This window comes from Budorcas taxicolor, chromosome 16, assembly GCF_023091745.1.
Source record: "Budorcas taxicolor isolate Tak-1 chromosome 16, Takin1.1, whole genome shotgun sequence".
Classification (NCBI taxonomy): domain Eukaryota; kingdom Metazoa; phylum Chordata; class Mammalia; order Artiodactyla; family Bovidae; genus Budorcas; species Budorcas taxicolor.
Window position 1 is genome coordinate 63,086,192 of NC_068925.1, and position 12,271 is coordinate 63,098,462.

The window sequence follows — 12,271 nt, forward strand, 5'->3', positions numbered from 1 at the left end:
GGGAGGAGAGCTGATCCAGGAAGGATCGAGGCTTTATTGCCGAACGAAGTCCACACCATACTCGGATGAAAGTTCGAATGGTTTAGTTCGCTCTGGTTCCGGGAAGCAGCGCACAGGCCAGCACCTTTAAGGACAAACAACACTGTGGCTGTCCCGTTCTCCGCATTACCGGGGCTCGCAGCACTGTCTCGGGCTAACCGCCTGCAGGCGGTCGCGCGCGTCTCCCCCTTTAAGAACCTTCTCCGCGGGACTAACGTTCGAATAGCCCTGGCGCCCCTCCTCGGTCTCTGATTGGCCGCTCGAGGCGCACGAGGGCGCGCCGATGGCCCCGGAACGGTTGGCGGCCTCTCGCGATTGGCTGTCGAGAGGCCTTTATAAGGCGCCGGGCGGCCAGCTTGCCTTCAGTTAGCGACCGGACGCGAAACTGGCTGTGTTCGTGTAGTGGGGAGGGCGTGGAGGCTAGTGAGCGCGTCGTCGGAGCCGTTTCTCTTCGGGAGTCTTCACAGACCGAGGGTCCACCCCCCGTGGCGGACTTGTTGGCACTTCTTGTTCCCGTCTCAGCTTCGGAACGTGGGCTGGGGCTCACCGCCTCACCTCCGCGCCAGCCCTGGGAAGGAGGAGGTAGGATGGAGTTCAAACTGGAGGCTCACCGCATCGTCAGCATCTCCCTGGGCAAGATCTACAACTCGCGGGTCCAGCGCGGCGGCATCAAGCTGCACAAGAACCTCCTGGTCTCGCTGGTGCTCCGCAGCGCCCGCCAGGTCTACCTAAGCGACCCGTGCCCCGGCCTCTACCTGGCCGGTCACCCGGGGGCCCCAGCGCCGCCGCAGCAGCCCGAGGAGTCGGCGGCCGGGCCACCCGCGGGCTGGGGGGAGCCACCTCCGCCGGCCGGCCGTGCCGCCTGGCCGGAGCCCGAGCCTCAGCCAGAGCGCCCTGCCGTCCCAGAAGTGCCAAGGGCGGGTGACTTGGAGCCCGCGGCCACGGTGACGGCCGCCGGGGACACTCTGCAGGGCGGAGAGGCGGAGGCGCCGGAAGCTGCCTGGCGCCGCGTAGAGGGACCGCGAGAGACGGCGGTCGGAGGAGCCGGGGGTCCCGCCGAAGTCTCGGGGGTCTTCCCCGAAGGGCCCGAGGCAGCGCGCGGCCCCTGCGGCTGCCCCCCGGGGGACGAGGACAAGCTGAGCGCGGCCCCTCGCGTGGACGGCTGCCGCGCGCCTCGCCCCGCTGCGGCTGAGCCCCCCGCGTCGCCCCCCGTCTGCGCCAGAAAGCGCGGCGCGGGGTGGGTGGGCGGCGGCCCCGCGGACTGCCCTGCGCCCGGCTCGACCCCGCTCAAGAAACCCCGCCGGAACTCGGAGGAGCAGCCGGGCGGGGCGGCGGCGGCTGCCGAGGAGGAGGAGGAGATGGAGACCGGTAACGTGGCTAACCTCATTAGCATCTTCGGTTCCAGCTTCTCGGGACTCTTACGGAAAAGCCCCGGGGGCGGCCGGGAGGAAGCGGAGGGAGAGGAGAGCGGTCCGGAAGCCGCCGAGCCCGGGCAGATCTGCTGCGATAAGCCGGTGCTGAGAGACATTAACCCTTGGAGCACTGCCATCGTGGCCTTCTGAGCCCCCGCGGTCCCTGTGCGGAGAGGAAGTTGAGCAGCGGGCGTCTCGACGTGAGGGCTGGGCCTCTCCCGGCGGCGAGGACGCCCCCGAGGCCGTGGGCGCCGAGCGCGAGGGGGTGCCGCCGGGCGGCACAGACTGCCCTTGGGCTTGGCGGCCGGCTGGGCCGAGCCTCTCGGTTCTCCTCTGGAGACTTCGGAGTGGGAGACTTATTGGAAGAGGACGGCGATCGTGGACTTTTGTGTCTGTGTCTGTGTATGCCAGTTTGTCTCATTGAATTAAGGCTATTTTGTCCCTCTGGAGAGTGTCCCTTCCCCGCGGTTTAGAAGATTGGGGCAGACAGGGACTTTCCTCTGCCGGCAGCCCCGAGAAGGAAGCGGCGAAAAAGGCCGGGGCCGGGGAGTTCCCCGTTCGCTCTCGGGGGAGGAAGGGACTTTACACACACCTCTTACATGAAAGCTAGAACCTCACCGAGGCCAGGAGCGGCGTTTCCTCCCAGGATTTCCTCGGACTAGAGGGATTTAGTCTGGAGTAGAGACTTGTATTATTTCTCTCCTTCCCCACTTTTCTCTGTCACTGAAGAAACGTTTATACCCTGTGATTACTCGGGGAAAGGGAGTGTTAGCGGCCCTTGTCTTCCTCACGGAGGGGAAAAAAAGCTTGATGAACTTCACAGAAGAGTTCAAGCTTGGAAATACGGAGTTTATAGAGAAAAGATTTATTTTTTAAAAGCTCTAGATCAGAACTACTACACAGTGCTTTTAAAAAGTGTTTAAGGAAACAAAGTTTACAGACAGAAGCCCTAAGTGGAAAGGCCCTATGGTTTTGTAGATAGTGACTCCAGTCTTTGTTGTATAAAGGTTGGGGGAACTGACAAGGTTTTTGTACAGTATTTTCTCTTTCGTTGTATTGATTTTTGTATAAAAATGTAACTTTACGTGTCTAACACGTATTAAATATTTTGAAGCAACTTGACTGCCTCCTTGTGTGTAAATCGCCTGTCCAGGTTGCGAGGGAAGTGGGAGGAGAGCAACTATGGTCTGCCTGGAAAATTGAAGACGTGGTTCTTACTATCAGTTGTGCAGACTGGGGACATTGTTTGCTGGCTTCATTAATTATGGAGAGAGGCACATTTAAGCTTTCTCCCTCACATCAGAAGACTGCTGTTAGGTACTAATATCAGTGGTCTGCCAGTTTATTGAAACTTGCCACTAAAACTCCCTTGTCTAAAGTCAATTTAGGCAATTTGATTTTTAGCCCAATCTGATAATGTCTAATACTAAATAAACTGTTTAAGTGCCAACTTCTGAGGCCCTTTCCATCCACAAAAGTGTCTTTCACTAAAACTTTTAGTTTCCTGTTATTAATAAATAAAACCTGAGGGAAACTGCCAAGACTGTCATGACCAGCTGGTCAGGTCTGCCTCTGCATTCCAGTGGATGTCAGGATGGAAATTTCAGTGCTTTAAAATTTTTTTAAAAAATTATGTCTGTAGAAAGTAAATGCATCAGTGAAAGGAAATAGCTTGTGTCAAACTAGATAAGGTTGGAGGCCAAGGAGGGCTAGACGAATTAGCAAAGCCTGATTTGTTTTTGTCACCCAAATGGTGACATCAGTGTTTTGGCTGTGGGTCATGGTAAATAAATACTTTGACAGCCGAGACACCTATTGATACATTTTTGGGGGGTCTAAGGCACAATGTTCAGTATTTGAAGGGTAGTCGGTAATCTCTCAGAAGCAAATCAGTTAGAGAATAGTGTCTTAAAATATGGTTGCTAGTTCTTTAAAAGATGGAACTGGTCTAAAATAGCTTATGAATAAACTGGGTGTTTTTGAGGTGGGAAAAATTGAGGGAAGAGGAGACAAACCTCTAAGAAGGGATTATTTTGCCTTTGAGCAGAAGCATAAGGGAGTGCTTTGCTCTCCCTAAAGTCCTGACAGTGCGAACTTCTGTCAGGCCAGTAGGCCCCATGTTTTGGTATTTTTGCAAATCTATCTGTGACTGGTTAAGTCAAAGGAATTTTCTACTTTATGCTCCATCACCATAAATAATATATTCATAAAATTAAACATTCTCTAATCAGGGTCTTGTTAACATTGACTTGTTTTGCTTTCAGAAATTAGCTACTTCACTTACAGCCACAAGAGATCCATTGAGTGTGACTGCTTAAACTGGAGGTGTCTAGGGCCTTAATTTTGCAAACATTTCCTGTTGCTAGAAAGTAATTATTATGCTTGAACAACTATCTCAGTGCATTTTTATATTTGAAAGAAGAGAACATTTGGTGTGTTTGAGTTGATAGGTTTTGCTTGAGATGAAAATCTCCATTGATCCTTGTTTTCACATTGAGATGAACCATGGGACCATGAGTCTGCTTAGTTTAGAAAAGGTAAACGGATATATTTGATAGGGAAATACAGCTTTGGAGAAACCAGTAAGGATGATTTTTTATTGTAGAAGCAGTATATGTCATGGTTAGAGCTGGGCTCTGGAGCCAGACTTTCTGAGTTTGTATCTTGGCTTTGCCACTTACTAGCTGAGGGATCCTGGACAAGTTACCTCATCTCTGTGCCTTAATTTTTTCTCCGTTATGAAGCTGAGATAATTGTGCCTACCTTGTAGGGTTGTGAAAATGCCTCTAAAGTTTTTAGAAAAGCACATCATACATAGGATAAGTAAGCGTACAATTGTTAGTTGTTACTGTAGAAGTAAGTTCTGGGTATAAATCAGATCTATGGTCAAAAGAATTGTGTATATTTGTAAGAAAGGAGGGAAAAGGAGAGTCTGTTTTGAAATTTATCCAATCTGTGAATTCCGGGTTCTTTTATTCTTGTATTTCTCTGGACACTGGGCAGTTCACAAAGCTTAGTCAGAACAGTTTTGCTGTTCTGTGTGTCTCTCACCAACCCTGTGACTTTGCTGATTGTATCCAACAGCTCTATTTTCAGCAAAGAGTAAGCAAGAGTGAAAACAAGGAGCAGAGATCTTGTTGACATACAAATGCTTTCTGTGGATGAGCAGAGAGGGAAAAAAAAATAGCCCACAGAGTTATTTTTAGACTGAATTGCTTGGGCATAGAATGTTTCTTAAGCCATGTTAATTGATAGGTCCTGGAAAAGAGCCTTCCCAATGCCAGGATGGGGTTATCAGATTCAGTGTGACCAGCAATGAATCATAGTTTTAGTATCTAACCACTTGACCACTCAGGGAGGGAATTTTTTGATCAATTAACCTCAGGTCTGGCCTGGAAAAATTTTTTACAGATATTTAAAGTGTTTTCTGACAAGGACTCCAGGAAGATCACATGAGTAGTGAATAGAGGTGGTCAGTTTCAGTAATGTCTCAACTGTGACTCTTTAAACTTGTATTCCCTCTCAGAAACCACTGATTATATTTGGGGAAAGGAACTAATGCTGGAAAGCTTGAACTGCCCCTCCAACGTGACTGCCTTTGCTCTAAGGCACCTAATGTAGTAATAATAACCCTTGTATTCCTACCATTCACCACTGATTGGATCTGGGGATAAGAAGTGGAAGCAGATGGACCACTAACAATTTTGGTAGAATGCGTCTCAGAATAAAGATATAATAAATATCAGGAACAGAATTCATAATGACAAAACTTTTTATCATTGGATTAATCTGAGTTGCTTCAGCTTGCTAGGCATAACTACTTGGCTTAGAGCCTGTGAGATGAGGTCAAGAGGGTAATACCCCCTGTGACATGCCGTATGATAGACATTTATTTCCTTACACTTTTTTTTTTTTAAGTAGAGTTAGTTCAGTTCACTGAATAACCAAAGAACTTCTGATCTCTTGCCCTAAATATTTTATTCTTGTCCTGTTTGTGATTTTTTTATTCTCCTAGGCTTGCTTTTATCCCAGCAAGTTCCTTGAAGAAGACAGGAATGAAAAGAAACACTGAGCCAACCCTCCAGTGACTATAAAAGAAGCCATTCCGATTAGGTACAGAACTCGGGTGGGGAGTGAGGTCTGCTTCCCAGGATTCCTGGCACTCTTTCCAGTAATGAGCAGTTTGTCTCTCAGCCTTTGAACCATTGTTCACATTTAAAATTCCACCCAGTGGAAATCCTTGGGAGGAAAAAGACAGTAGAAGCAGAGTTGATGTTAGGAATCATTGTGATCTTAACTTGTGGACCTGGGAGTTTTTCAGTAGCAATTCAAAGGATACACACATCTAGTAGAATTCCCCCTTCCTGATTGAAACACAATTTTCCCCAATGTCTGCCACCGCCCTTCTACCCCAAGTGGGAAAGAGGTTTTTAAAAATAAGATCTCTCTCTAGCAGTTGCTCTGTCTCGGGAGAATATAGCCCAGCTGGGATATTGCTGGGTTGTATCCTGGGGTTTATCTCAGACCTTTGGAATCCTACAAGGAGGGAGGGAGAAGCCTCCTGGGACTGGATTCCTGAAAGGGCCTCTCCCTGCCTGCTCGGCTGACCAGCAGCAGCCTCCACCTCTGGATGCTGTCTGCTTCCGGGTAGGTGAGAAACTACTGGCTGTCAGCTTTGGGTCTCTGCAGGAAGAAGGGCTGGCCCCTGTCATCACCATCAAGTCTCCCCAGCAGGTCTCTGGGGACTGGCATTAAGTAGGGCTGTTGATATTTTATATAATCGAGTTTTCTAGGACCCGATCACAAGTCTCTGTGTGATAAACCACATTCCTAACTTATAGGATAATGGTGAGACACAGCTTTCCTTTTTTGCCCCTTTTAGGCACCAGGTCAGCCCTAATCCCAGCGCTCTGCTTTCTCCCTGGGCTCTCAGGACTGCGCTTCTGTCAGGCTGCCCCAGCCCAGTCATTCCCTGAGATGCCAAGGCAAGACTCCTTTCAGTTTTTCTAGAACTCAGGGGTATGCCAAAGCTATGTGTTCCCACCTGCTTGTTCTTCAACTCACCTGACCTCTCAAGTCTTTGGGCAGGGAGGCTGCTGTAAACTTGCTTTCTCTAAGGTCAAAGAAAACCATTCTGTTCCCTCTCAGAGAACTGAAGTTGTCTCTGAGGGCAGGATTTCCTTAGGCTACTCCCCACACTTGATGCACTTCCTGAATCCAGGATACCACCAGTTAAGAGTTTTTCTCCAAGTTGATCCACAAGTGTATGACTTTTTCTAGCATCATCCTGCCCTTTGAGTCATAGATACTTGCTTCAGTGTTGTAGCTGTTTTGCCTTTCCGTCGATGCTGAGTCTAAGATTCCATCCTTTTCTGAGTGTGCTCACATTTATTGTTTGTCTGGGGAAAGGTCTGAGGAGCAGGGAAGAGCTATGATTGGGAATGCTACCACCAGCTACGGAGCAGAGCTGGATTTCTTGACTTCGAGGCTTGCAGTCTCCAGAGACTCTGCCTACCAGAGATCAAGTCACATCTGTGATTACTGGTCATCCAATCCCAGATTCCAGCATAGAAGTAGGGACTGGGTATGGGAGTATTTATCCTAGAAACAGGAACAGCCACTGAAAAGCAGCTTGGCTTGTGACCAGATGGGGGAAAGGAAAGGCAAAGCCTGGGAAGCACATGGGCTACATAGCTCCCTCTTCCTTTGCCACTTTCTGAACAGGTAATGAGTCCACAGACCCCTCTAATGGAGAAGTCTCTCTCTCTCTCTCTCTTTTTTTTTTTCCCTTAATGTTTTAGCCACATCACATGGCATGTAGGGGAATCTTTCTCCCCCACCAGGGATCAAACACACACCCCTTGCATTAGGAGCACAGTCTTAACCACTGGACTGCCAGGGAAGCCTCAATCTCTTAAGCGCTTCTTTGCTTTGTCTCTCCTCTCTTAGACTTTGATCGATTAACAGAAACTTTTTACAGTGAGTTATTCGAAGTAGGAGTGGGAGTAGTCATAATCCCTGAAATCACACAACAAAAGTGATGGGCAGCAAGTGAGCTCAGACTGTGAGGTGAGTCTGCACGGCCCAGGACAGTCGTGGTGGTGGGGGGACTCACCACTGAGTCAAGTTCTCCCACAGTCAAGGTCTGCTTTTGCCTGAGGGACTTCAGCACCCCACTGGCATTCTCTTCCCTGGCTGCTCTCAAACTGTGTCACAACCTTCCATTTTCTTCAGACAATTTCCAAGCTTTATTTTTGGTTTGGAAAAGGGTGGAAGCACCTTGACATGTGCATTTATCAACAGAGTCTTCTCTCTGTGTATGACCTACTTTAGAGGCTAGAGTTGCTTTTATGTTTATGGCCGTGGGAGAAATCCCTGAAAGAGATTCCCTTTAGAAGCTGAACTTAGGGTACATGGAACGCTATGCTGAGGTCGTTATTACTCTCTGATTTCTGTGGTTTTCTCCCTGCATTCCACTCACTCGGTTTTCACAATGTCTTTGAACAGGCGCTCCTAGTCTGCACTAAGGAAGGCAGCTGCAAAGATGTGGTGTGTGGGAGATTCCGGCGCGTGGGCTGGCCCAGCTGTCTGCTTCCCAACCTTTTAGTCACCTCAGCATGAGGCATCTGGCCTCAGCCTAACATGAAGTTGGCAGCTCCTTAAAGCCCCTGAGCTCCTCTGTGAGGGGAGGGAGGAGAGGAATGGTCTCCTACTTGTCAGGAAAAAGGAAACAAGGTCCAGAGAGTCAGTAGAGCATCTTGAATGACCAGGTGAGAACCCAAGCAGAGGCCGTGCTGGAATTCACCCCTGGACTGGGATCCCTCTGAGCCAGGGACTTGTAGGTCAGAATCTGATGAAAATGTGACTCACTATTTGGAGAGTCATTCATCTTTCTCAGTTTCTATTTAGAGCTAAAAAAAAAAAATATCTACTTGCCTCACCATTGTGATTTGAAGATAAATTAGTTTGTAAAGCAAAGTCCGAAGATATAAACTCAGCCCTGGGTCCCATCAGTTAGGTATCTACGGGAACATGCAGGAGAAACTCATCAATAGGAAATACAAAAGTGCAAACAGCAGGATCCTGACCCTCATGTAGGGTGGGTTACATTCCAGATCAGATGCAAAAACAACCCGGAAACCACCGTCCCCTCCCCAGAAAATCTGACCATAGATAAGTGTGATCTAGCCCTTTGCTCCTCAAAGTATGGTCTTTGACCCAGTAGCTTGGGTCATCTGGGGGTCTACCAGAAATGCAGAATCTCAGGTTCCACCCCAGACTACTGCATCTGCTTTTAACAAGATTCCTAGGTGACCCTCATGCACGTTAAATACAAAGTTCTTTCCAGTAGTCTGGATGGAAAGGGAGTTTGGAGAAGAATGGATACATGTATAACTGAGTCCCTTTGCTATCCACCTGTAACTATCACAGCATTGTTAATCACCTGTACTCCAATTTTTAAAAAAGTTATTTCCAGTGATCTGGAGGGAAGGGTCATTAGGGGCGGGGGGTGCTGTCTAGCGTGAACTTCTCAACTTGAGGTCACCCAAGTCTAGTTCCCTCTAGTCATTCCTTCCTTCACACACTCCTTCCTCCACATGGGACTAGCTGCAAGCTTCTGGGCCTTTCATATGCTGCTCCCCAGGGGGAGAAAGGCCAGGTTTAGAGATTGTCCTTAAAGCTGAGAGCAAGAAGAAACTGCAGGCAGGAGAGAAGGGACCTAGTGAAGGGGAAGCATGAAGGTAAGGCTGGAGTAGGAAGAGGGTGCTGTTGGCAGGACCATGGTTGGTGGAGAGGTGGGAGTCAGGCTTGTGCTCAGAGAGATGGGCAACATAAAAGTTAAGGAAACCGGGACCACTGAACTAAACATGGTCCTTGGTGAATTTTGAGAGAGATTCAGGCAGAAGATGGGACAGAAAATTTGATTATAAGAGAGTGGAGAGGCTGTGGAGGCTCCAGCTGTAGCTTTCTCCTCAAGAAATTTGACATAAAAGGCAAAAGAGAACCAGGATAATTGCTAGAGAAGATGCTGGGTCAATTGAAAGGGTGTGCGTGTATCTTAAGACAGAGCCAGTGGGCACTGAAACAGCTATATTGAGATGAATGGGTTTTGAATACATAAGCTACTAAGTAAGGGTCTCTTATCAGAAGGAATAAACACTTTCTTTTCCTTCTCCTGTCAAATAAAAGGAGACTGGAGAAGCTCATAAATCACTCCAGGGACCTTGTTAATATCAGCCGCCCTGCATTCTCTTCCTCACTCTTGGCCCATGAAGACTCTTGCAGCTCCAGCCCCAATATACCAGTTGGCAAGGTAACAAAGGGCGAGAGGATCCCGGAGGATAAAGGATCACTCCCTGAAACCCTAGCACTGCCAGCTGCTAATCGAAAGATATATATTTCTGATGTTTTGTCCTCTTTATATATGAGAAATTTAAAACATCAGAATACATGCATGTGCTCTGAGGAAAGCAGGATTGGATGTTTTGTTACCGGAAAACACACACACACACGTAGTATGCTCTCATTTGGAAAGCTAGTTATGAGTGAGCATGGGTTCCTGCGTAAGAGCTTTGCTTTTCCTTCCCTCCCAAGAACGTCTGACCTCATCTGTCATTCTCAGCGTTATAGAGGATTAGTCTGAGACCAAGAACAGGTTGAGACATGTCCAACAATGAGGTTCCAGATGCTGAGAAGAGGGAGGGAAGTTGAGCAGTTTTAGGTGTCTTAAAGCAACTGATGAGAGGTTTAAGGAGATGGGAGAGGAGAGAGGGGTAGACGGCTGTTGAAGGCAGGAGTGACAGATGTCTGTGATGATTTCAAGAGACACAAGACGAAAATGTGTCATTTTCACAGGAAGAATGTGAGAAGGAGGAAAAGGTAATGAACTGAGAGCTGCGGTGTATTCAAACACAGCCCTGTCCAGATGGAGAGCTGCATTATGCCCCCCAAAGTCCTCTGGAACACTCGGAAATGGAAAAGAATGAATAGCTCTACTGGAGGGGGGCAGGGGTTGCATTTTCTACCAAAGCTGGAGGACTAGAGCAACCTTATTCCTGGATCTTCATCACAAGTTTTGACAGGTCAAGGTGAGACCTTAGCTTGCTCGGCTTTCCACGCTTACATCATTGAGAGACAAAATCAATGCAGAGCTCAGAATTCCTCCAGTGGGTCTGCTTTCTGTCCTCATTAGATGAAGCTATTTCTAAAAACAAACAGATCATCTCCTCTCAGGGAAGCCCTGGTGGCGGAGTGGTAAAGAATCTGTCTGTAATGCCAGAGATGCAAGTTCCATCCCTGGGTCAAGAAGAGCCCCTAGAGAAGGAAATGGCAACCCACTCCAGTATTGTTGCCTGGAAAATCCCATAGACAGAGAAGCCTAGCGGGCTACAGTCCATGGGGTCGCAAAGAGTCAGACACGACTTAGGGATTAAACAACAGCATCTCCTCCCATGTGTTCCTGCGCAGCCCCTTTCCCTCCACTTCCAGTGCCTTCCCGTGACTGCAGTCTGCTTCCTCTATTCTAGTTCCTTCTCCGGCACCAAGGGTGCAGACCTTGACCTTGCCTTGCCTCACCTCTCCCTTTTGCCAACACATCCAAACATCTAGCTCAAGCTGGAGCTTCTAGCACTTCCTCCCCATGAAGATCATTTTCCATCCCCTCTACAGTCCCCACTGTTGCCTTGGTCATTCTTCCAGACCTTACTACTTCGTCCGTTCTCCCCTTTCCCTCAGCCTCCCTGCCCCCAGCACTGAATAACTAATGGATTACTCAGCTTACCAGAGTTTTCGTGATATTATCAGCCTCTGAGTCAAAAGCCTTTAATGACTTCCCATACTGTCTGTGAACTCCTCTGCAGGCATGCAGCCTTTTATGTTTATTGTCTACTCTGTGCTGGGCTCTAGGTACAAATAGGAGCAAGGAACTTGATGTTTAGGCGGGAGGGGGATGAAAAACTCCCTGGAAATCAGGCTTCATACTGTGGTGACAGGGGGACATTGATGAGGGGTGCTTAACTGGAGCATTGGTGGGGGGAGTGGGGAGGTTCTTGGGAAGAGGAGGTTATTTCTGTAGTGAGTTCCCAAAGACTGGAAATGAAAGAAGAGGAAAGCCTAGAGGTAGGGTGAGGCAGGGCTGGTTAGAGCGGTTCCATAACTCAGGTGAGAAATGACTGGACTAGTAGCTGTAGCCCCACTTCTCGACACCTATGGTACATTGTCTTGACTGTTATTTAGGTATATGTTTTTTGTTTTTTAACTTTCTGAAATTCTTTCCTTCTTCCTTCCCCATCAGATTGTAGATTCCTTGCAGGTAAGTGCGGGCCCTTAATCTTATCTGTGTAGAGGCCTTTCAGTGTCAGGATCTGAATTGATGGGGACTTCCCCAGTGGCTTGCGGGGGGGGGGGGGGGGGGGGGGGGCGGAATCTGCCTTCAATGCATTAGACACAGGAGATGCAGGTTCAGTCCCTAGGTCGGGAAGATCCCCTGAAGGAGGGCATGGCAACTCACTCCAGTATTCTTGCCTGGAGAATCCCATGGACAGAGGAGCCTGATGGGATACAGTCCATGGGGTCTCAAAGGCTCCAATGTGACTGAGCATACACACGCGAACTATAAAAAGTGAAAAAAAGAATGGGGACCTAGCAACAGTAGTCAGTGGGGGAGCTCACAGCCAAACAGAAAAAGGAATGTGAGGTTTCTTTTGCTCAGACCCCATTCTTTCAGCAGCCCAGCTGGGTTCCCACTCTGGTTTCTGCAAAGAGAATTCTGAGTCACCTCTTTCTTGCTAAATTCTCTTCCCCAAAAGGCTCTGAAGGCT

General features: G+C 48.6%; 1 protein-coding gene across 1 annotated transcript; it reads left to right on the forward strand.

Annotated features, from left to right (window-relative positions):
• The first annotated feature begins 420 nt into the window (after nucleotides 1–420).
• Nucleotides 421–2,568, forward strand: IER5 (immediate early response 5). Its single transcript, XM_052653751.1, has one exon. The coding sequence runs from the start codon at nucleotides 627–629 to the stop codon at nucleotides 1,599–1,601; it is 975 nt and encodes a 324-aa protein (XP_052509711.1). The 5' UTR covers nucleotides 421–626; the 3' UTR covers nucleotides 1,602–2,568.
• The last annotated feature ends 9,703 nt before the right edge of the window (nucleotides 2,569–12,271 follow it).

Bases quoted from the DNA above. Each gene is read 5' to 3' on its own strand.
- IER5 (XM_052653751.1), top strand. From the start codon at position 627: ATGGAGTTCAAACTGGAGGCTCACCGCATCGTCAGCATCTCCCTGGGC.